We start from the raw sequence: 24,494 nt of genomic DNA, 5'->3' as shown, positions 1-24,494 counted from the left end.
GTGAATAACGAACACTGTCGTATTTTCTGTAACGGGTCAGACAAGCGACAGTGCGCAGATGAATCCAGTGTGACCTGAGAAAACGTTACAAACAAGCCTTAAAACTAGCTAACTAGCTTAACGACCAACGACACAATGGCGGATACCTGCTCAACATTTTTAGTTTAAAGGTCCTTTAGGCAAAACAATCTTACCGAGTCATTTATAAGGACAGAATTACTTGTCAAATCCACTTGATATAATCTTCACTCCCCCCTCCGCCTCCACGACTCCCTGGCTGATTTTCACTCGAGCAGTGTCAACTTCTTTGTCAACTTCTTTGCACCATTAAAATAAATCCGGCACTGCGTTTCAAAATAAGACTTTATAAAGTGATTTTAAATAAAGGGTGAATACTTGCTTTTCCTCCTTGTATCTTCGACTTGCTCACATACGTATGACTGCTATAGAAACTATTAAGAACGTATCTGATGGGGGCACAGCTGCACATATTCGTGTATATACGTGCAGTTAGGCTGCATATTATTTATTTATCATATTATTGTGATATTCTGCTCGGATAAGATATCAGTACCCACCACAAGAGGTCACTCGCACATCACTGTAAAAGTCTACCTCACACAGTATTGTGGAAATTGGATATTGGATAGAAACAAGAACAAGCCCATTGCAATTGTCTGAAACAGGATACAGGTCAACATCTTTTAGACTATATAACGCACTAATTAATTATTTTTAGAAAAAAACCCTTTGGTGGTAATCAAGCTTTTTTTTTAAAAAACACTCTAATAGCTGCAGCTAACACCAACTTGACATCTTTGAACATGTTATCATTCTTTCATTTTATATTAGTTTATTGTAAAAATTACACCTGAGTATAACTAAACTGGGATGTTTATCATTGGGCGGCTTTAGCTCAGTTGGTAAGGGCAGTCGTCCTGTGAGTGGTTCGATCCCCGGCCCTGGCTATATTTCGAAGTGTCCCTGGGCAAGACACTGAACCCCTAACAACCCATTTCCATGCTCAGCTGTGCAGTGCTGACGTAAAAACTGTGCCAAATCAACATGCGGACAATGATCCGCTGTGGCGACCCTGAACTCACAGGATAAGCTGAAAGGAGAGTAGTAAAGCATTTGCAGTTTGATCATTGAAATGAGAAGTCAACAAAGTTTGTTTTTTTCTATTTATACTCCTTCCCTCATCTTGGTACAAGCTGTCAGTTGACCCTTAAGGGAAATTCCGTCTAATGGTCTAACGTACAAGTGCTATGGGTGCATCATTATACTGTACCCCCATACCGCGGTGCAGTATACTTGTAAATGTACTTATGCATCATGCGCATGACTGTAAATCTTGTAAAAATGACCAAGTGATTTAAATCCAGCATTGTTTACCTTTATAGAGGCTATGTAGGCTATATTTGTAGTCTTTTATGCTTTTGGAACTTGCTGCTTGCAGACTGCTTGCATGATTGCTACCTATGGATGCGAAATATTGGTGTTTAATATCACAGAGATGAACAAAAGGGGGACTCACTTTTACTTGCTAAAATTACAGGGAACATTTAATACACAAGATTTCAATATATTGTAGATCGATAGGTCGATTGATACACACATTCATATATGTGTAAAACGTAAATAAAAACAGAATACAATGATTTATAAATCTTATCAAACCATATTTTATTCACAATAGAACATAAACAACACACTAGATGTTGAAACTGAGAAATTTTACCATTTCATGAATAATATTAGCTCATTTTGAATTTGATTGCTGCAACACATCTCTAAAAAGTTGGAAGAGGTTCAACAAATGGCTGAAAAAGTAATTGATGCAAATGAATAAACAAATGAAGGAGCATTTGACAACTAATCAGGTTAACTGGCAACAGGTCATTAACATGACTGAGTATAAAAGGAGCATTTCAGAGAGGCAGAGACACTACAGAGGTTCACCAATCTGAGATAAACTGTGTTGCTCAACTTAAAATTGCAAATACTATGAAGATCCCACCATCTAAAATATATTCTATCATCAAAAGATTCAAAGTAGCAGGAGGAATCTCTGTGCGCAAGGGACATACATACATACATACGCAGGTTAAAGCAGAATTTGCCTCCCTCTTAAATGTTTTCTTGTAACGTCAAGTACCTTAAAGGAAGCCAATCAACATTCCTGAGCTGAAGCTGTTCCATTTTGAGGAATGTGTTGAATTTCCTCCAGGCTGATAAACTGTCTCGTCCAAATGTTTAAGACTGTATTATTTTCCACAACAACTAAATAAACAGTGTAATTATTTATCGTGTTTTGGATTACTATTACCTGACACTCTGACCCGTGTTGCCAAGATCTCTGGGAGACTCATCCTGTCCCACACGAAAACAATAACTGATGCCAACTCCTACAAATGGACCATGATTCACTATTGTAAAGAAGTGAAAAATACTGAAAAATGGTGGGCTGGAACATGGTGGTGCTTCTGTAAATTTCAACCACCAGAGGTCACTTACATACCACTCTGTTGTTACACTTATGTTTGATAGTTTACATTAGGTTTGTTCCTGCATAGTAAATAAAGAGGGGCAGATTATAGTAAAGTAATAATAACAATAAATTAGGAAGAGAAGGAAGAAGAATAAATAAAGGAGAAGAAGAAGAAGACAAACACATATATTTACAACGGATGAAACAGGAACACACACGCTGCTTAAAATAGGTTACTGTCCTTTAGCAAGTGTGATATTACCACACAGACACCAACTGCATTTTGAACATACTATTATTATCTGACAGAGACTCAGATACTTTATTAATTATTCAGGATCCAAACAAATATTTAGCTGATTTTAATAGATCTGTCTACATTACATTTTGCCAACGCAGTAATACTTATTTTCTTAAAGTGTGCCAACTTTTCTTTTACTGTGAATCATTATGACAAAAAACTAAATACTGTCATGACAACTGAACAAATTAAAAATTACATTTTCATTTATTTCATATAAATGTCTGCAAATCTAATTTTTATGATCACATGCATGTATTTTCACTTGAAGTGTGAACTGTGGCCTGAGATAAGGATCTCTGTCACACTTAGGGACGTACAGGAAACAACATCTGCATTTCTATGTCTGTGCTGCTCATTATTAGGGGACTGCTGACTTAAAGACAGTTAGTCATCTTTGTACATGTGGGAACTTCACAGCCATAAAGATCCAGACAGACAAAAACAAACAAGAACCATTTAATACCTGACTGCCACCTTTACCTGAGCGGAACAGACATCACTCAAGTGTCACAATGTCATGTGAGTACATTTTAAAACAATTTTTGGAATATCTATACACTTGAAAATGATATTTGTTTGATGTTTCTGGCTTAACACATTAATGTAGCTTTTCTGGCAGGATGTCTATTTTCTGTTTAAATAAAAAAACATTTTTAAAGCATAGATTATAGTTTATATTATTTATTATTATATAGTATTTATTTTATATTAGTGTAAAAATTTATAAATTGCAAATATTGTGTAGTTATCCTGTGTAGTTATGTCTTTTAATGGAACTTTACATTACAATCTTTTTGTTGTCAGCAAACTGTACCCTCAAAGGTTTATGTATTAGACTTTGTTGTTCCAAGTTGAAATAATCCGGGATATGATGGATAGTGTGTATTTAAGTATAAGATTCTCATTACTTAGAATCTAATGTCATATGTGGGCAACTGTATAATCACAAGCAGATTCAAAGACTTTTTTCCCCAAATCAAATATATACATTATTTTGTCTGTCCTTTGTTGATGAATGTGCAGGCTTGGAAAATGTTTCAAACAAATTAGTCAAAGCCTCCGAAGACCAGGAGGTGGCATAATAACCTATAATATCCTCTGACATTGAAGGTTTTTTTTTGTTATTTCGGCTTCTCCGGTGACATTGAAGGGTGATTCACTTAAATCACAAATCAGCATATTTTCTCACTGGCATGGAGAATGTGTTGTTTTTATTTGTAGAAAGATTGTTTTACATTTATTTTATACAATAATTTTATTTAAGTTTCACCTCTGTCGAATCAATAAGGTGAAGAGTTTAATGGGATTTTTGTGGTGCTCACAATGTTGAAATATGACATTATGTCCTATTCCACAGGAATTATTTATCTAGGCACAAAAATAAATTTAACTGCTGTAATTGATGAGATAAATCTTTGTCTGTAGATAATGACAACTCCACCGTATCCCCTTATGCTGCCTACTATGATGAAGACTTCAATGATACAGACTTCAGTCCCTGTGAAACCGGGACCATGAAGAACTTTGGAAAAGTGTTTCTGCCCACTGTTTATAGCTTGGTTTTCGTCCTCGGCTTTCTAGGTAGGTTTCGTGTGTGTGTGTGTCTATATGTGTGTTTGTTATATGTCCTCACGTGGTCAAATTTTGTTTTGATACCATACTTGTAAGAACATGTTGGCTGGTACATACAACGTCAAAGAACGTAGGTAACCAGTTTAGTCAGAGAAAGCAGTTTTCTGTGGTAATCAGGAATGGGTTTTACATGCACATTAGAAATCTGGTTACTAGAAATTATTGTATACATGCAGCAGCAGAGTAATCTGATTTGTTATTCACCTCCGACTTATTTTGGCAGCATTGCTAACAGATTTTAACATATAGAGACATAAAGCACAACTTTTTGATAAATTTTCTTCCTTTCTTTCTGTCTTTCTTTCTTTCTTTTATCTTTTGGATGTGTTTGAGTCTCTGCTGAGGGATGGCTACAGGGTAAGAGAGAGGAAAGGACAGAGCCAAACAGCTAATACACAACTACCACCTAAGAAATCCATAGTCAAATTTAGACTTTATCTTATTTTCACATTGCAGCGGACTTTGGGTGGACTTTGATATAAAAACAAGGCAGTGTCGCTTCATTAATGAGCTCTACATTACTCAAGTCTTTTATCTAGCTATTTACCTGTCTGCAGCCCTTTGTTATGCATATGCATTATTAGAGAAATCCAATTAGAAACATGGTTACACGTATACATGGCAGAGAAAACAACAGGAGAAGTAATCAGGTTTCTCTAAAGTTCTACCCCAATTTTGCAAACCACCTTTCCCTTTTACATAACAGTTAGGAAACCAGCTTTTCATAGAAAGCCAGCTATGACTTTATTACTAAAGTACATGTAAACACACTCATGAGCATATTAGGATAAAAATGTGTGTGTGCATATTTTTACTTCCTGTGTTGACACGTTCTGTTTTGTTCTGAGGACAGTTTGGCTGGTCATCCTTCAAATTGATTTTTGAGTGCTAAGGCTCAGAGTTAGGGGTTAGGCATTTAGCTGTGATGGTTAGGGTTGGGGTATGGGGCTGAGGAAAACATTTTGTCACAAGAGTCTACACAAGTATAGTGAGAGCTGGAGATGGAACCAGCAACTGGGGGATTGGTTCTACCTCCTGCGCCACAGTCACCCCACATGCCACAAGACCCCATGAGGAAATCAATGAATAATACTGTGATGACTTGATTTAAGATTAGGGTATGTTTGAGGTCAGGTTGCCTTGTTGAATGAGTTAAGTAGGAGTGTACAATTCCAGGCCCTGAGGCCGCAGCTCTGCTGTTTATACAACTATCCCCGCACAACCTTTATCATTTAGCTTTTGATTGGGTGAAAGCATCTGATCGATTTCATTAGAAGTCGGTAGTGTAGCCATAGTTTAAAAACAAGCAGGGCTGCAGCCCTCAAGACCCAGAATTTGACACCATATGCATAGCATTGGCTGATGCATGTCACTCTGGTAACCTGGTATTGTGTGCTGTTGTAAAATGGTTAAGGGTTCGGGTTAGGCAAATAGTGGATATGGTTAGAGTAAGTCTCCAGGAAATGAATGTAAGTCAATAAAGTTATAAAAACCAGACTGTGTGTATGTGTGTGTTTGATGTATTTTTTCTGCAAAAGATTTAAGCTTTTTTTTCTTTTCCCAAGGTAACGGGCTAGTGGTGGTAGTCCTGATGAAGCACCGTAACCAAACCAACCTGACAGACATCTGCCTTTTCAACCTGGCTGTCTCTGACATCGTCTTCGTGCTCACATTGCCTTTCTACTGTCACTACTCAGCAGTCGGTGAATGGACTTTTGGAAACTTTATGTGCCGCTTGGTGTCTGGCTGCCACAACACTGGGTATTTCAGCAGCATTTTCCTCTTGATCGTCATGACACTGGACCGCTACGTGGTCATCGTACATGCCCACTCGGTGGCAAGATATCGCACTTTGAGGGCAGGGTTTGTTGTGACCTCAGTTGTTTGGCTAGTCAGTGTGTTAGTCTCCTTACCAAGTTTTATCCTCTCAAAAGCATCAAATGAGACGGGTACTCTGAGTTGTAGTGACTCACCAGATGATGCTGGATGGAAGCGTTATAAGCCCATTACAACAAATTTACTGGGTCTTGTGGTTCCCCTGTTAGTGATGGTGGCTTGCTACGCTAGGATCATCCCCACACTGGTGAACATGAGGACTGTAAAGAAGCACCGTGTTGTCAAGCTGATCGTGGCTATAGTGGTTGTCTTTTTCTTGTGCTGGGCCCCATATAACATTTCAGTGTTCTTGAGATTTCTGACACATGAAGACAAACTGCAGTATGGTGATCCATGCATCTTGGATAAAAATTTAAGGCTGTCAGTAGCAGTGACTGAGACCATTGCTTACATTCATTGCTGTCTGAACCCTATAATATATGCCTTTGTCGGACAGAAGTTTATGAAGCGGGCCATGCAGCTGCTGAATAAGTGCATCCCTTGGCTCCAAATTCCATTCCCAAGAAATGTATCAGATAGTTCATACAGGAAAAGCTCAGTTGTGTCCAGGTCCTCAGAGAACACATCCAATTTTGCCATGTAGCTTGCAGGTGGAGGTTTTCACTCATGGTCCATGAGGAACCATGCTTTGTTTGTTTTCCAACTGCTGTATTTACAGCAGTGACAAGTGTAGGATTAGTTGGAAAGCTATCAGAGCAGGGGTCCTATTCGACCAGAATTGGGAAAAATGGGTTTATAGCGCATATAGAAATGTCATCTGGTTCATGGTGTATTTTTTTTTTTTTTTGGGGTGATTTTTCAGTTTTTATTCAAGAAATTAGGATTCATTAGCAATATCTGTCTATACCTACTGATGTTTTTTGTTACACTTTTTTGAGTTCATTTGCATTGTGAAAAAAAACCATGTGACTGAAACAAAATTTGCAATTTAAAAAGTGCAAAATACTTATCTACATGATGGAATGTTTTATTTTTTAACTTGTGGAAAAAAACTTTCCTTTATCTGTTTGAAGATGAGTCAAAGCTAAAAGGGTGAAACCAGCACTGTTGTTTGTGGCACCAGTTACACACTTTAATGTAACCACTGATTAGGTATTTGAATTTGTTGTTGTGGAACAAACTCTGGCTCATCATCAAGCACCATTTATATGTATTTTTCCAATGTTATGTTATGCCCCATTTACAATATATTACATATTTTATTTCTTTGTCTATTTTTGTAAAAAACCAACAAATACAGATATATACAACATATACTATACGTAGGTGTCTATTGCTCATTGGTTGATGTTTTTCCTGTTTTGTGCTATGGCTTAATGTAGTGAGCATTAAAGTGTTGTTTTCATCATTATTTCTGATATGAGTAACAAACAATGTTTGTTAGTAGTTTTCTTATGACAATTAACATACAAGTCAACACATCATGCACTTATTCAAAATGATTGTCATGTACTGGGTTCTTCAACTTAGATATCGAACAATGTACCACAAACACTTGATTAGTGCACTGAGATTAGTTGGAGTGCTGTGCATTGTTCATTTTCTGAAAAGTAGAGAGTTGACTCATTCAGCTTTTTCTCACTCTCCCTGTATGGACGATTCCTTGTAACAACAGCAGGTTGATTCCCTTAAAATGTTAGAACCACTTGCATTCAGCTCCAAAGGGTAATTTTGAAGGTCATCACAAACCAAATTAGATTTTCGGTTACAGAGCTTTATTTAGGGAGACAGCACAAGGACATTAATTTCCCATTAAATACAAACATATTCAAACATATTCATATTAAAGATGATCTTTAATGATGAATTTAATTTTATGTTATTATTTTACGTAGTGCTAAATACTCCATTTTAAAAGTTAAACATCTGTAATTCTGGAGATTACTCCAATTTCCACAAGTGCTCCTCATCTAGTGTGCTGAGTTGCTGAAAGAACAAAGAAAAATGCCTCATTAGAATAGATTTCTCCACCTGCTCTTTTCTTGCCACATGTTAACACACAAAGGGACATTTCTCAGAAAACCGCTCTGACACCTCTCTGCAAGTTTAACACAATGCAGAGGAAACAATAAAACCCAGAGTTCACCTTACCAGAAATGAGCTGTGCAGCAGGATTTGACACAAAAAGCGAGTTGAAAGTTGACAGGATGATATGTAAGCTTGATACGCAACACAAGAACACACACATGCAGGAGCAGTGATTTTGCCAAAGACTGTGGTAAGCACATGAACATTTTAAAATATTTCGTTTCTTTTTACTACACATCTCTCATCTTCAAAACCTATAAACACAGTGTGTAATTGAGGATTTTGTGCTCACACGTGCGTGTGTGTGTAAACAATGTCAGTCACAGGAAGCGAGGGTCGGCAAGGGTGTCAGAGCGGGTGGTTCTTTAAATGTTGAGAGGGGGAGATGTTTTGAGATGTGGTTTAAAGGAGATCACATGAATTTCATTATGACCACGGTTGGAAGGAGTTTTTGACATTCATTGAGAGATAAGTCGAAATTTAAGATTGTTATGTTTGCTGCTTATTTGTTTTTAGGTTTGAAATAGCAGCAGTTAAAATTCAAAATGTTTGTTACAGAAGCTTTTTAGGTATGACTCACTACACGATGACTGTATCTGAAAAGTTTTTCTCAAAGGGCAGGGAAATCCACTATTATCAATGAGTCCTCTCACATTTAGAAACGAATGCTTTTCAAGAGTTCTTCCTTTCTTGAAGTTTCTATGTACAAATTAACTTTGTGCAACATGTGGTGTTCAGTCAGGAAGATGGTGTGGAACACTGTGCTTATCATAATAAAGAGTAGAAACACACTGTGTGAGTGAAGACAGGCTTTTACAAATCTTCCAATTTAGCAAATGAAGGAAAGATTTTTGTTTGAATTTTCTTCTCTAGGACAAGAAAATACAATCAGGAGTCAAATTATCTCATTATTGATTGAGTAAGTAATTTCAAATTTATTTTTACAACAATGATTGTGCCAGCTGGTTATTCATGACTTCTAATTATTTGGATTAGTAATCAAAATGTTTTTCCTGTTGGTTACCTACTGTATGGTATGTAGTAGAGAGTAGTATGAGGGCAGAGACTGCACCATTTACGGCGAAAGTGAAAGGCAATGACGGGGTTTTGTGAAAAGCTAAATTAACCCATACAGAGAGTTTGTGACTGTTTATTGATTCTCCAGTTTTTTGTTCTTTCCACTGAATACTTTAAGGTTGATAACAGATCATCTTAGATTTGTGTTGGGTTTAATCTTTGTGTTTAAGTTTAATTCGGAAATGTAACACACCGAATGTCAATTTACCTTGTATGTAAGGTTCCACGATTGACTTCGTATTGATTTTATTGAGGATAATTCAGGTATTTATTGAATTGTTTTGTTAGTATGATGACTGCATGATTCTGTCCTGGTTCCCTTTTTCTGTCTTTGCAGTAGATATTTTGTACTACTGAGTCAAACCAAAGGAATCCCTAAAATGTTCTGTTCCCTTCATACAGCAGTATGAACATGTCAGAGAATTCTACAACTGATTATGGCTACGATTATATGGACAACTGTGAACAGAGCCACGCTCCAGAGACTGCCATTCTTCACTACATGCTGTTTTGTCTAGGTGTGCTAGGTATGTTCAAACAGTCCGGATGACAAAAAGAAATATGCATCATGATCCCGATACATAGTTGCGCTTTACTCATTTACAGTAGTTTAAAGTGATGTATTCACAAGTTACATACCATCAGCTGTTCTGTACTACAGGTTTCCACTGGAAATAACTAAAAACTAAGAAACAATGGCTAATTATTGAAAATGATTTTTCCAGGTAACATCACAGTTCTGTGGGTTCTCCTCCGATACATGAAGCTGAAAACTATGACGGATGTATGCCTTCTCAACCTGGCCCTGTCTGACTTGGTACTGGCTGTATCCCTTCCCATATGGGTCTACAGTTTTCAGGACCTTGTGTCATGCAAACTGATAACAGGAGTATATCAGGTGTGGTTATTTTTAAATTGTTCTTTTTATTGACATAACAAAACTCAAATTCACATAGGAAGGCTGCTGGAGCTGAACCCATGCCTGTAAAACAGTTTTAACTATCACACCACTGACCACATACAGAAGACAGTTTATATTAATAAGAAATAAGAAATAAACACACACACACACACAAGTTGTGTTTACAATGTATCTGCCGACAAACAAGATGAGATCAGGTAACTTTTTGTCGTTGAGATGAGATCAGGTAATTTTTTTGTCGTATCCTCTACTAACTTTGCTTCCTCCTTGCTCATCTGAACAGCTGGGCTTCTACAGTGGGACTTTATTTGTGACCCTCATGAGCGTGGATCGTTACCTGGCCATCGTTCACGCTGTGGCAGCTATGCGAGCCCGGACACTTCGCTATGGGATCACAGCTAGCATCACTGTCTGGGTTATATCTATCATCATGGCAATACCTCAGGTAATATTTGCCACGTTGGAGATGCAAGATGACAACAGCTCCCAGTGCCAGCCACTCTACCCAGAGGACAGTCAAAGGTTTTGGAAGATGCTGCGAAACTTCAGTGAGAACACAGTGGGTCTTTTTGTGTGCCTTCCCATCATGATTTTCTGCTATGTGAAAATCCTCATTGTGTTGTCCAAGTCAAGAAACTCCAAAAAGGACAAAGCTGTGAAACTGATATTAACCATAGTGTGTGTGTTTGTGGTGTGTTGGGTTCCGTACAATGTCCTAGTTTTTCTTCAGACGCTGCAGCTATTTGAAATTCTAGACACCTGCAAGGCATCACAAACCATTAACTCTTCCATGACTTATGCTGAGATCATTGCACTATCTCACTGCTGTGTAAATCCAGTCATCTATGCATTCATAGGAGAGAAGTTTAGAAAGTCATTAGGCAAAGTGCTGACTAAACTTTTATGCTGGAGTCCCCAGAGCAGAGGGGCTTTCAGCCTCAGAGACACCACAGAAAAAGAGACCTCCAACACACCCGTGAGATCAGATTATTAACGATGTTAAACACCGTATCAGTGTGGTAGAGCTGTTGTGTGCAGGTTCCAGTGAGGTTTTTGGTTCCACTGAAATTCAGACTAAGAGCAGTGTGTGTGTGTGTGTGTGTGTGTGTGTGTGTGTGTATGTGTGTGTGTGTGTGTGTGTGCGTGCATGTAAGTGTGTGTAGTGGTGTGCAAGTGGTTTGTGCTTTTAAGCTTTAAAATGGTTTATCCAGTTTATTCACAGCAAGTAGTTAACACTTTTGAAAGTGAATGGAGTTTTAGGAAAATTTCCTTTTCAGAGCATGTAATTCAACATATATTTGTAACTTGTTTTACAAGATAAAATAAAGAAAATAAAACCTAAGTGCTCTGTCTTTTTCATTTCATAGCAGGAAACAATGAAAACTTTGCTTTGATCTGTGAATTGTTCTAGTGCATGTGTGTGTTTGTGTTTTTCTGTGTGTTTGTGTGTGTTTGTGTGTGGGTTTTACAGTATCTGAGTCAAAAGTCATAAGCCAAGCTTTTTGACACAGCATGTGCTATGTGCTATGCAGGATGTGATGGGGCCATTTCAGTCACTTCTTCTTGGCAGCTTGTTGATGATATTTGACAAGAAATGTGTAGAGAAGAAATCCCTTTGTCATATAACAACCTACTGACTAACAAGCCACTCTTTGTTCATCCATGGCTGCATTCTTGCATTTGAGCTACTGACTCAAAATGAAGCATAAAAATATTAAGATCTGTAAAATGCAATAGTCCCATCTAAATTCTGTTCTTCAGACATTAGTCAGAACTTCTCCCTACACAGAGAGAGTAATCTACTACCTACACAGTCTGCAGTTTTGAAACAACTGAAGTAGCCTAGGCTACGTACACACAGATGACTGTAGTATCACTTCTGTCATGCAAAAGGGCAAAAACCTGCATATCTCTGCAAACCTTCAGCTGTGGCTACCTGCTGGTTTGTGCCGAGTTACCTTGCATGTTAAACCTTGCAAACGCTATGTGGACTTGTGGTTCTGTGTATCCACAGACACTGTGGGTTCATGCATAACATTTTCAAAAGCTTTCAGGAAGCAGTAAACCATATATCTCACATATGCAAAGCCACAAGCCCACCCTGACATTGTTGGTTAGGGGATGGGTATGTTTTAAATTACTTCTCACACCTTCCTCTTGGTGAACAACCCATTTTCACTTCTGTTAGTAAATTTAAAGCTGAGTTCCATACCAGTTTCACCTATCTTCTAGCCAGCACTGCCAGGTAAATCTTTTTTTTTTAACTTTCACATTTACACATTTTTATATATCTGACACAGCCTTTCTAAGCATAAGTATGGCATAATTTGATATATATATCTATATATATAGATACATATATAAATATATATACGTATCAGGCATAAGACGTCAGTGGGGTAGTGCTCTACACTTTATGATACTAATGATGTCTAAAGACAGTGGTATTTATTATTATTATTATTATTATTATTATTATTATTATCATTATTATTTGTTAAGAGAAAACAGAACTTTCTTACTTCCTTATTTCTTACTATTTATTCAGTACTAGTATTGCTGTACATACAATCCAAACTTTGAATAGTAGTACAGTACAGGAGCCTACAGAACATATGCACTGAGATATTTTCTCTTTTTTGCTACGGAGAGTGTCTTCAAAAAAAAAACATGGTCTTCACTCAATACTAAAACCAACAAAGAGTTTTCTCTTTCCTGCACAATGGAGCATCAATGGTCCCGAGACACTTGTCTATTTGCTTCCCCACTTCCTAATGCTGAATTCTTGAAAAAGCAGTTCTGCCATCAACTTCTAGACTAAACCTACAATAAATCTGAAAATGTGCCATACTATAATAAACTAAATAATAGCAGTGTGATTTTGCTATATTTTAGTTTGTAGTTAAATATTTCCTATCAGAGAATCAGTTTTTGTACTCAAAACACAGTAATTTTAACCTTTTAACACTGAAATTTGTTCAAAATCACTTTTTTTAAACATTATCTGCTTATGGTATTATTTGATGCCACTTTTAATATTTAAGACAAAAAAATAAGACACATTGTTTCAATGTGAAAGAAGTCAATGACCAATCACTGTCTACTAGGGCCCGTGCCAGCCTTGAAGGGTCTTACCATTGTGGCCACTGGTCATAATGTAACAAAGCCCTTCACACGTCTACTGGTAAAAATACACCATAAAAGTCTTTCTAATCTGCCCCAGTGCACACATACTTTTATTGTGGTTTAGTAGCTGTTGGCTACAATACCACGGTGTTGTAAAACTGTCAACAAACATGTTACTACACATGCATAAACAGTAACAAAACATAAAGTACAGGCCTTAATCATTTTGTGATTATTAAGGCTCATGCAAGTATTATCTTTACAGAGAAACATATTCTCTGTTGACCAAGTTAAGCCCCAGGCCTTGGAGTTAGGAACTGGATTTGTATTTTGTCTCTTTTGATTTCTGATGAAATCTCTAGGATGTTTTTTGTACATGTACGCTAGGTGACAAAACAGTTTGGACTTGGCTCAATGTCCACTTTTTAAACTGATACAGAACAAACACATCTACGCACATCTATCCACAGTCACAGTGTTACCTAGATGCAAAAAATATGATGGACTGCTGACCTCAGCAGAAGGTGATATTAGGCAATAAGCGCAAGGTGATGCTGAAAGCAACTGAAAGCACCATTCCAAAAAGACTAGGTTCCAGAAAAAGATGACAACTTGTGGCCAAGATTAAAAGTCAACCATCGTGTTGGCACTATCTGAATTGGCGCTCAGAATTTATAAAGTTTCTCCACTAAGCAATTCAACTGAACCATGAAAAGCAACTTATAATACTTTACTGCTACTTTAAAATTGTTCAAAGTCATAGGAAAAAGTAAATGGACAGAAACTGTTTTCATTCTGAGAAGAAAGGTTATGGTTTTTTGTTTGTTTTCAAGACATGTTTTTCTTCCATCTCTGCTTTCAGCAACAGTGAGAATCATTCATCAAGATAAGATTAACCCTACAGCGGAGACATACACACACACACACACACACACAAACACACACACACACACACACACACACACAGATCACACTGCCTGCCTTGCTGGCCACTGGCCACACTGTTTTCCCTCAGTAGTAATAACAGCTAGCTGCCTCCTAAACTATTCAGTCTATGCATCTGTGTATTTTGTAGAACAGGTAACTGAATCAGGCTGCAAAGTTACAACTGCATTATTCTGGGTGATATACATTTATTTAACAGCAATTTAAAATCAGCTGCAGTGTACTGCACTGGACACTTCTTTGTTTGGAAAACCTGTATCTTTTACTCAGTGTTTTGTTGTTAAAGTTTTATTGCAATCCTCACAGCTACAGTGGACAGTAGTATAGTCAATGGTGTAAGAAATGCTGAGAGCATTTACCCGCTCAATCACAAACAGCAACTTATATTATTTTACTGTGACTTTAAGTCACGGAAACAGAAATAGAAAGCAGCTGTTTTCATTTTCAGGAAGTGGGTCACATTTTTCTTGTTTTTTAAATGTTTTCCAGACAGTCGATCATGGCCACAACCATTTCTTCCCTTACTGCTTTCAGCAACAGTGAGAATCATTCATCAAGGTAAGATGAAACCTACACCTGAGACACACACACACACATGCATGCACATACACACACACACATGTGTGCACATACACACGCACAAATCATGAGGTTACAACTGTGTCATTCTGGATGTTCTACATTTATTAAGCAACAGATGAAAATCAGCTGCAGCGTACTGCACTGGAGCAGGGAAGGTAAACTTCTTTGTTTGGAAAATCTGGCAGGACCTTTTGCTCAGTGTTTTGATTTTAGGGTTTGGATTCCCCACAGATACAGTGGACAGTAGTATAGTCAGTGGTCACAGAAATGCTGAGATCATTTACCCAAATAAAAGTATCATCACCAAAGTATGAAAATACAAAAGCAAGCAAAAGTCCTGTATTCAAAGTAAATGTCAAAAACTGTCTGTCTCACGAAGAGTTTGTGTGATCTTATAGTATGACGTCCAGGTGCTGTCCCTTAATCAGTCTGTAAAAGTCTAAAAAATACCTGAGTATCCAAACAAGAGTGCCCTTTGTACAAAATAGATTATTTCACATCCATTAATATAATATTATTGTATTGTATTTATTGATGCATTGAGGTGATCATCACTTTATGTTTACAGATAGTAACAATTGAGCTTATTTTATTGATTTTCTTTTTATCACTATACTAATCAAAGTTTGAATTCTTTGACATGCTGCTGTGTAGCTTGTGAATTTCACACTGTTGGTCAGTAAAGTCTTGTGATCATGTTGTGTTTTGTATTAGTAATCAGAGTCTGAAGAGTACCTATAGTAGCAAAAGTACAATATTTACATAGTAAAGTTGAAATATGAAGTTGTAGAAAATGGAAATACTTAAGAAAGGTAGAAATAGTTTGGCACTGTATTTATTTTTACACCACTGAGTACAGTTTCATAATTATTTCTTTTCTTGTTTTGGTGTTTCTTACCAGCTTCACTACAGAATACTACGACTACTCAGACTATCCTGATTATGACTTTGGGAGATGTGTGTATGAACGCCATGGAGCCAGATTTCTTCCAACCCTCTATGCCATGTTCTTCATCCTGGGACTTCTGGGAAATTCTCTGGTCATCTGGGTCACTGTTTCTGGCGTGAGACTCCGTAATATGACCGACGTGTGCCTCCTAAACTTGGCCATTGCTGACCTTCTGTTGGTGTGTTGCCTTCCCTTCTTAGCACACCAAGCCTGGGACGAGTGGCTGTTTGGAGAAGCAATGTGCAAGATGGTCCTGGGCATTTATAATATAGTTTTTTACTGCGGAGTCTTCTTCATCACTCTAATGAGCATTGACCGGTACCTGGCTATAGTGCATGCTGTTTATGCTATGAGAGCACGGACACGGTCCCTTGGAATGATTGCAGCCATTGTTACATGGGGGGCTGGGTTTTTGGCTTCATTTCCTGAAGTGGTCTTTCTCAAAGTGCAATATAATGGTACATCACAATTCTGCTTTCCCGTATACTCCACAGATCCAACCGGTCTTCTAAATTCTCACTTCTGGAGGGTCTTTAGCATTTTAAAAAGGAATATTCTGGGTCTACTTTTCCCACTGCTCATCATGGGTTTCTGCTACTCCCAGATTATCTGGACTCTTCTCAAATCCCAAAAATTTAAGAAACAGGCCATCCACGTAGTTCTTGTAGCTGTAGCAGTTTTTGTCTGCTGCTGGGTCCCCTACAACATTGCTTTATTCTTCAAAGCCTTGGAGCTACTGCAGGTCTACACAGAATGCAACAGCAGCAAAGCCATTGTATTGGTTTTACAAGTCACTGAGGCCATTGCCTATTCCCACAGCTGCCTTAATCCCATCCTGTACGTGTTTGTTGGGAAGAAGTTCAGGACAAACTTGCTGAGGTTGATAGGCAGGACACCCTGTGGACTGTGCCGGTTAATCAAAGTCTACATTCTTCAGGATAGAATCCCCGGGTCAGTCTACTCACAAACCACTAGTGTGGACGACAGGAGCACAGCTATGTGAAGTTGGGGTGCAGGTCTGACAGTGTGTTTTCCCGTTACTTCTGTTTTTGTTGTCATCCCCACAGTGAGGAGATTATTGCTATGTCAAAAAAATGTTATTGTTTTAAAGTCAAAATTACAATAAGGTTGGGAATGTTTCAATTTGGCACAATTAGTTAGAGGAATAGACATTAGTATAATTAGGAACATATGGAAGTTCTGTACATGTATAATTATGTATTATAATGATGCTAAATATGACATTTGTTGTGACAAGTGAGAAATTCTGACAAAAGCTGGTAATGCATCAGTCTCTTTGCGAAATGAGGTCTCAATAACCTCATTTAATCATATGCTGGCAAAAAAAAGGAAAACAAAAACTCAAATTAAATTGTGCACGATGACCACGATTGCATCAGTTCAGTATCAAACAGATGAAAGGGTGCTGGTGCAGCTGACAACCTTAGCACTGCAAGCTCAAAGTGTCTTTGACAGCACATTTGCACCTAACGCTAAACCAGAGGAAACCACAAGCTGAAAGGGGAAATATGTAACCAAGTATGTTTAACCTTTGCAGATGTCTGCACGTTTGCTGTCAAACATTTGAAAAACATTCCTCCAGTTTTTCCCCTGTTTAAGTGTTTTCAGATTATGAGCTCAATAACCCAAAATGACAAAGAGAAAACATGTTTTCTCTTTGAACATTTAAAAATCAAAAACCAAATCTCTTACTTTGAAAACACTATGACGTTTTGGGGTGGCACTATACTGATAAGCATCTTCAATGCTTTAATTTTCCTTGGCATGTGTGTAGAATTCAGGTCAACCTGTGGCAAACCAAATTGATCAGATAAAGTTTAGAAATGCTTTCACCTGTGTATATAAGATCCCATACAGCACACTGAAGGAAATGTCTATTTCCTTCAATGTGCACCATGACCTTGACAGACCTTGACCTTAATTGAAAATGCCGGTTTATAAATGCTTCTTATCAAACCTGATAAAGTCTGAGAGGATCTGCCTGAAAGAAGTAGGATAAAATCATGTAAAGACTGACTAAAGGAGGTACTTTTTTAAGTAGTCAATTTTTTTTAATCATGTTTCCACTTTGTTTATTCATGTTATTGAGTACATGTAGTTGGTTAACAGGGTAGTTGCATCAAATTTAAAATTAAGTCAACAAAAACAAAAAGGGATGCCTTAAAGGTCTAATAAATAACCATAACTGTAAAATTCTAATTAACATAACTATAACATGAACAAGTGTACACAGAGTTGCCGGTCATCACTGAATGGATTGAAAGTCACTTGCGGTTCATACCCTTTCCTGTGCAAGAATGTTTTCACTATCTTTTGTTCTTCAGTGTAGTGTGTTAAAGGGCTTCTTCCCTTTCATTGCAGTGTCTACAGTACTCACAACAGAATTAGCATTATACCTCAGAAAGGTGGGTTATGTGAAGCAAATTTAAAAAAAGAGTTGTTTACTCTGCCTTGAGTCATTGAACACCCGACGCTTCACCGTGTCATTTTTTATGAGATCCTCCCTTAGATAGTGGGTTTGTAGTTACTTTGTAGTGTGGGTGAGTTCTGTATGTGGCTCAAAGCTCAGACTGAGACAGTCTGAACACATCACTATGACGTCAACAGGGGTTGCATTCAATAGCCACAAGTACTTTACTCTTCCTACCTTGTTCTACAGTTGTACTACAGTCTACTACTCTCCTTTCGGCTTATCCCGTGAGTTCGGGGTCGCCACAGCGGATCATTGTCCGCATGTTGATTTGGCACAGTTTTTACGCCGCCAGTTACTGGATTTATTTTCTTACAAATGGACATATGTATTCAGTTTGACTTCTAAATGCTCGTGCTTGTTTTTTGGGATAAGTGACTTTCAGTATCATCATTGTGTTTCATTGTATTTTTTTAAATAACCTTATTTACATTACAAGGAAAACTAGATTTTATATTTTTATATTTTTGTATTACTTTTTTATATATTTTTATATATTATTTTTACTATTATTACTCTTGTATTAAATATTTTCTGTACATAATCTTTTTTAATAAACTATATCATAAAAGTATGCAAATATGACTTTATTTCTTTACACTGGTTGCTTTTTTTTGCATGTATCTCCCATCATGGATGGATTACTGAACATGCCTACTGTGTACAGGACCAAGGGCCTAAGAAGCCAAAGGTCAAGTTTTTGTTATAAAAATGAGCCACAAAGAGGGGTACAAATTAAACGAGGCACAATATGGGCAAAAACATTAATAAAAATAATGTAAATACAAAAATGACTAAAAATACACATGAAATTACAAAGATATGTAAAATAACCACAGAAAAAAACCACCAAAAAGATAGTGTGAGTGTGTAAGGAGGGGCATCTCTCATGATCCACCCTTGCTCAGAAACAGGAACATTGATTTTAACTTTTAACTTCATGTTGATTCCCTTGTCTAGACTCATTCATGAGGATATGCTTGTCATCAAAAGATAAAGAGATGTTCTCAAAGTTTCTGAGAATTTCTTCTACTCAAGAACTGGTGGGAAGTCCTAAGCTAAAAGAATGGGTGGGGTTCCCCTCGAAGTCGACATCAGGTTTCATGAATTAAGAACTTCACGGACTCCCTGTCTACAGTGACACATTTAATGTGCTGGTCTTTATCAGTGAATTTGTAATCCTTGAAGCTGCTACGTGCATTTTGTTTTATTGTAAGTAAGTGTCACTCAGCAAACACACTGAGGAGATTTTCTTCCTCGAGAACACTTTAAACTTTAAGTTCTGATTAATTTAGATAAAGCATTGTTTAACTCTGCTTCTGTAGTCTTCATGTAACAGGTTGCATTTCTCAATATGTATTATCACCCCAGAGGCTGGCACAAGGTTGGTCATAAGCTCATCAAGAGTACTTCTGTACAGTTAATAACACACCATGTGTAAACAGACTTATTCAACAATAATGAAAGCATAATCACCAGGGAAAACACATTGCAGTCCTCACTGGTAGTCAGTCCCCAGACTGACATAACACACAGAACAATCCAAATAGCCAGTGACTGGCTTTTTAAAAAGAATTTAATAATATTTTTATATCGTCCCTACAGATCCAAGAAGAATGAACTGTAGTTGAGCAACATATCACTGCTAATATTATAGGCACAGCACATTATTTCATTATTAAAGTTTTTATTTTCTTAATTTTATGGATAATGTATTACTAATTTGGGGAGTTGCCACCAATTGTACTGTATTTTACATAAACATTTTAAATAAAATAAAAAACTTTTTAGATAAACATATGAGATAAAATATTATTATTGTATTTATAATTGTGAGACGTGGCTTGAAGTCTCTGATGTTGAGAGCTGTAGGCGTACTTGTTACATTGTCAATTCCTGTTAACAGAAGATCAGGGCTTTACTGCCATCTAGTGGTTTTTGCAAAACTTGTTAGCACAGAGGCAGTTCTGTATTTCTGATGTCAGTCTTAAAGTTTGACGTGTCACTAGCACATATATATGGAGACACACACAGAGAGAGAGAGAGATAAATAGATAGATAGATATAATAAATGGATAGATGAAACATATGGTACAATTGTAGAGAAGAAGAAACACTATGCCAGCATGCATCACCTTTACACTTCACAGCTCTTGCATGATACTTTGATCAAAAGATAGAGTGTAGAGATTGAACAGATAAGTCCCCTGTGGTTTCATGCAAAATATTTGCTGCTGCTATACCTGAGGAAAACAAAACACATTTAACATCTGTCTAAAAACGTTTTTGCATTCACATGTACAGGTGTGAACACAATGTCTTCCTTTTCAAACATACATATCTTAGGTGACCAAAGGTAAACTGGCAGGTCACTGGTTAGATGCTTCCTGTAAACAACTAAGGTTCCTTTTTTACTAGTATTTGGATTTGTTGACACATTACACTACCTCATAACACAATTCTATAGTTTCTACAGTTTCTTCAAATGACAAATACAAAAGTATAAAACAACTGCTTTATGATAATTTAAAGACTGACTGTATGAATAAACGCCAATGGTTAAAGGAGGTGGGAAAATTTACAGCAATTTACAGCAATAACAGTGTACTGATTCGTGCACAGCAGCAGCATCTGCAGAGGGCTGATAAGATCAATACCACCCCCACCTTGTTCTTCTTTTTGTTTTATCACAGATGCAGATCTTAAACAGACTGAAAACTTATGCTTACTATTACTGGGCATCTTATCATCTGGCTTTTTTTAAGTTAAGTACCTATGCTCTCCCACCATTAATCCATTACAGCCACTCTTATATTATAGTATAGTATAAAAAGAGAGTATTAAACCACCTGTGAAGATGACGTGGTTCCTGTTTTAAAGTAAAACAAACAAATATCCAGTGTGATGTCAGCAGTGTGCTATTGATAATTTCTACAGCTTTTCATTCATTTTAATTAACTGTTGGGGGGGGGAGTTTCCCTGCCTTCAGCTCGTGCCAGGAATACCTCGAAGGGTATGGGAAATAAAAGTTTCAAGACAAATACCGCTTTGGTGTGGGTGGGTGTCTGTGTATTGTATGTGTGCACAGAGGTTCAGACATAACTGGTTGTTCCTTGTACGTTTAATGGCAAAATAACAGAGGACAAAATCAAATATTTACAGCACATAATAACATGTAAACACAATATTCTGTACAAAGAAATATACATGCAAAAGTAAAAAGAAGTCATAATAAGACATTCAAAATGACATTGCTGCAGTCTTGTTCTATGTGTATTTAAAATATGACGAAGTTATGGGGTTTACATGGTGGGTGTGGGCAAACTGCTTGACCCTCTCTGTACATCTTTACATCTTAAAGAGGCTGGGTTTCCCAAAGGCATTTTATTACTTACAGTAGATCATTCTTTTTCATGAAGAGCATTTCATCAAGTGATTAAGAGCATGATTTTGGGAAACCCACATCCATACCAATAAATAAAAGGACACAAAAATGAAAGACTGTACAGACCAACAAGACTCAAATGAACCCAACATGTTATTGACGTTTACAATAAATCTGATCATTTGACAATACAGTAACTCTAGCAACCTTCAAATAAAATAAACGATGCATGTTTTTAGTTTCACCCACATCTAGGCTGACTCACTCAACTGGCACTTCAAAAACACTTGGACACATTCAAATTTATATAACCAGAAGAGAACTGCAAATAAAATGTGGTAGTACGTTTATAAAAACAATGAATTTATAATAATGGTAGTGTAAGATTAGGCTGTGTCCTAAAAAGATGGCATTCACTAATCATTTAAAATCCACAACAAATGGCTCACAATGAACATTTTTCCAGGCATATTGCTTGGTAGAAATGTCAACCAAATTTGTTTTACGATGTCAAACTGAGATGTTAAAAAACTTAGCAACACATATCAGCATCTACCTACAAAAGCACACACACGCATGCACATGCACACACACAAACTCACACGCACACACACAGAACACCACTTGTGCACAGCTTGAAAAAAAGACAAGTAAAATTGTTTTTTTTCCAGCAATATGCCACCAAACACGTTCTTATTACAATATGAATAAATAAAGCCAGACTGAAACAATGTAAACACTCGTGTGTCTGGGTTTGTTGTGCTCTATTATAACTTAACACGGGAAATCATAAAAAAAAAAAAAATAAATAAAAAAAACACATAATAGCAGGAAACAAAAGCATAGTCCACTTTGGTATTGTTACAGAAAATAAAAACAAAACAATGTCAAAATAAAACCAGAGTGGCTATATTTTATAGATACACATTTTTATACATTATTATTGAAAATCCTCCTGTCGTGTGGGGGTTTTGCAGATCCTAATACTGAACTTAATACAAAAGAGTTAACACAATACAGACATCTACCGCAGTACCAGGTACGTACATGCCTTTTTAAGAATACAGCTACAACAAGTCTTCATAAATAGTTGCATAAATGTTACAGCTGCAACATTGCACATGGGAATTAATGCAAAATACGAGTGTATTTCAAGAAGCATTTTGTTCATAGTGAGAATCCAGCTGCTGAGGGACAGCAGGATGTGGCTTACCTCACCAACTACATGGGCTCATTGATAGTCTGCAAATGATATAGCTTTTGTTCATCTGAGACAAAATCTTGGAAATGACAATGAAAGGCAGGATTACGTTATTTACAAATAAGGCGGATGCAGGTAGAAGTCTGAGAAGCTTTGCCGAATAGCATAAATGCTTAATAAATATAATTTATTTTCTCAAGTGTCACAAACGATAAATGATAACACCTATTAAACTGAAACGTGGGCATAATGATAAGCAAACTATTGCACTGAATGAAACTACAATGTGTTTCTGGAAAACATGCTTTTGGTCTTTGTCTAGAATAAATGGACCCTGCTGATGGGCACCACTTTGTTCATGCGTCTCATACGTCTGGTTTTCTTTCTGCTTACGAACCTTTGTTTTCCAAAAAGTATGAATAAAGACAGTTCTCTGTTTCTTCACTGTACATTGTTTCATTTACAAAAAGTAATCTCTCGTTAAAAAAAACATCTTCTTGTGTTTAACCGAAAGCAGCCTGAATAACTCTTATTATACAGTATTCTATTTCTCTGTTTAACACTGTCCGAAACGCAAGACTTGCTCACGCTGGGTGGTTGAGAAAGCTTGGTTTTCTCCCTGCTAGGTCAAGGTTTGAAATCTCAAACAGATTCAAACAGTTTAATGTGTTGTGCAGGCATAATGACAATATGCCAAGGTTAAGGAGAACAGAGAGTCAGGGGGTTTATCAGCAGAGTAGTCAGTCAGCAGCAGCAGCAGTTGGACGTTTGTGGCTTAGTGAGGGAAAAGGAAATCATTGTGCACATGTGCGCTGGTGGTTCTCCTCATCTGAAGCAGGTAACTATCCAGTTAGCTGGGCAGGTAGGAATTTCTTCTTAAGTACAAAGCGGGAACCAGCTCTTACAGCTCTTGCGTTTACCTAGTGACCTGTCAATCAGGTGTGGCTGAGCAGGCGGCTGTGAAGGAAGGCTTTAATGCTACCAATGGGCCGAACATCATTCTGGTGTTTCCGTCTCTCGATGAAGGAAATGAGTCTGGAGGTGTCCAGATGTGCAGCGTGATGGTTCTGATATGACGGCTGCATGGGATTTAAGGTGGCATGTTCTCTGTTGATCAAACCTCGGGGCTGCAGCCACGGCTCCTGCAGGCAGGACACCGCAGAGGGCCTTCGCTCCGGCTCGATCCGCAGCAGCAGGCGGACAAAGTCTCTGGCAGCTGGGCTTACACCCTGGAAGTAGTCCTCAGGGAAGCTGAAGTCAAGACGACAGATGTTCAGACACGTCTCCTCCAGACTCTCATCCAGAAAGGGAGAGGCGCCACTCAGCACAACGTAGGTCACCACCCCTAAAAAAGTCAGTGAGTCCATGAATCAACGAGTCAGTCAGCCACTTACCTACTTTATAATCTATTTCACCTGAAGCTGAACACTACATTCTTATGAAATGTAACTATGCGCTTCTAAAT

General features: G+C 37.4%; 4 protein-coding genes across 13 annotated transcripts in view; 3 read left to right on the top strand and 1 right to left on the bottom strand.

Moving 5' to 3' along the window:
* Window positions 1–19,001, top strand: part of cabz01093075.1 — a 32,527-nt gene extending 13,526 nt beyond the window's left edge. Inside the window, exons 1-3 of one of the 2 annotated variants that reach the window (XM_067511948.1) lie at window positions 12,464–12,595; window positions 14,911–14,979; window positions 15,905–19,001. In XM_067511948.1, coding sequence (XP_067368049.1) covers window positions 14,921–14,979; window positions 15,905–16,955 — 1,110 coding nt within the window. In that variant the 5' untranslated portion in view covers window positions 12,464–12,595; window positions 14,911–14,920 and the 3' untranslated portion in view covers window positions 16,956–19,001. Of the gene's footprint in view, window positions 1–12,463; window positions 12,596–14,910; window positions 14,980–15,904 lie in introns of those variants that run through there. The other variant, XM_067511947.1, reaches the window with a different exon arrangement.
* Window positions 847–7,674, top strand: LOC137131112 (C-C chemokine receptor type 1). The gene is made up of 3 exons (XM_067511956.1): window positions 847–3,314; window positions 4,221–4,376; window positions 5,993–7,674. The coding sequence occupies exons 1-3, from the start codon at window positions 3,308–3,310 to the stop codon at window positions 6,904–6,906; spliced, it is 1,077 nt and encodes a 358-aa protein (XP_067368057.1). The 5' UTR covers window positions 847–3,307; the 3' UTR covers window positions 6,907–7,674.
* si:cabz01093077.1 (C-C chemokine receptor type 8) lies at window positions 7,794–11,566 on the top strand. Of its 6 annotated transcripts, none has more exons than XM_067511954.1 (5): window positions 7,794–8,541; window positions 9,225–9,270; window positions 9,834–9,955; window positions 10,154–10,326; window positions 10,634–11,566. In XM_067511954.1, exons 3-5 carry the CDS (start codon window positions 9,835–9,837, stop codon window positions 11,342–11,344), a joined length of 1,005 nt encoding a protein of 334 aa, XP_067368055.1. In that variant the 5' UTR covers window positions 7,794–8,541; window positions 9,225–9,270; window position 9,834; the 3' UTR covers window positions 11,345–11,566. The 6 variants fall into 6 exon arrangements, with proteins under 6 accessions (XP_067368055.1, XP_067368052.1, XP_067368056.1 ...); XM_067511951.1 differs by having other exon boundaries at window positions 9,831–9,955; XM_067511952.1 differs by lacking the exon at window positions 7,794–8,541 and adding an exon at window positions 9,649–9,692 and having other exon boundaries at window positions 8,571–9,270; window positions 9,831–9,955.
* Window positions 19,002–21,546: 2,545 nt separating the features above from the next.
* Window positions 21,547–24,494, bottom strand: part of triob (trio Rho guanine nucleotide exchange factor b) — an 86,802-nt gene continuing 83,854 nt past the window's right edge. For all 4 annotated transcript variants that reach the window (XM_067510333.1, XM_067510334.1, XM_067510336.1 and 1 more), the window contains one exon: window positions 21,547–24,374. In XM_067510333.1, coding sequence (XP_067366434.1) covers window positions 23,965–24,374 — 410 coding nt within the window. In that variant the 3' untranslated portion in view covers window positions 21,547–23,964. The remainder of the gene's footprint in view (window positions 24,375–24,494) is intronic.

Source organism: Channa argus, chromosome 7 (genome assembly GCF_033026475.1).
Source record: "Channa argus isolate prfri chromosome 7, Channa argus male v1.0, whole genome shotgun sequence".
Lineage (NCBI taxonomy): Eukaryota > Metazoa > Chordata > Actinopteri > Anabantiformes > Channidae > Channa > Channa argus.
The sequence above is the reverse complement of the archived record's forward strand: the minus strand, read 5'-3'. Positions and strand labels throughout refer to the sequence as shown.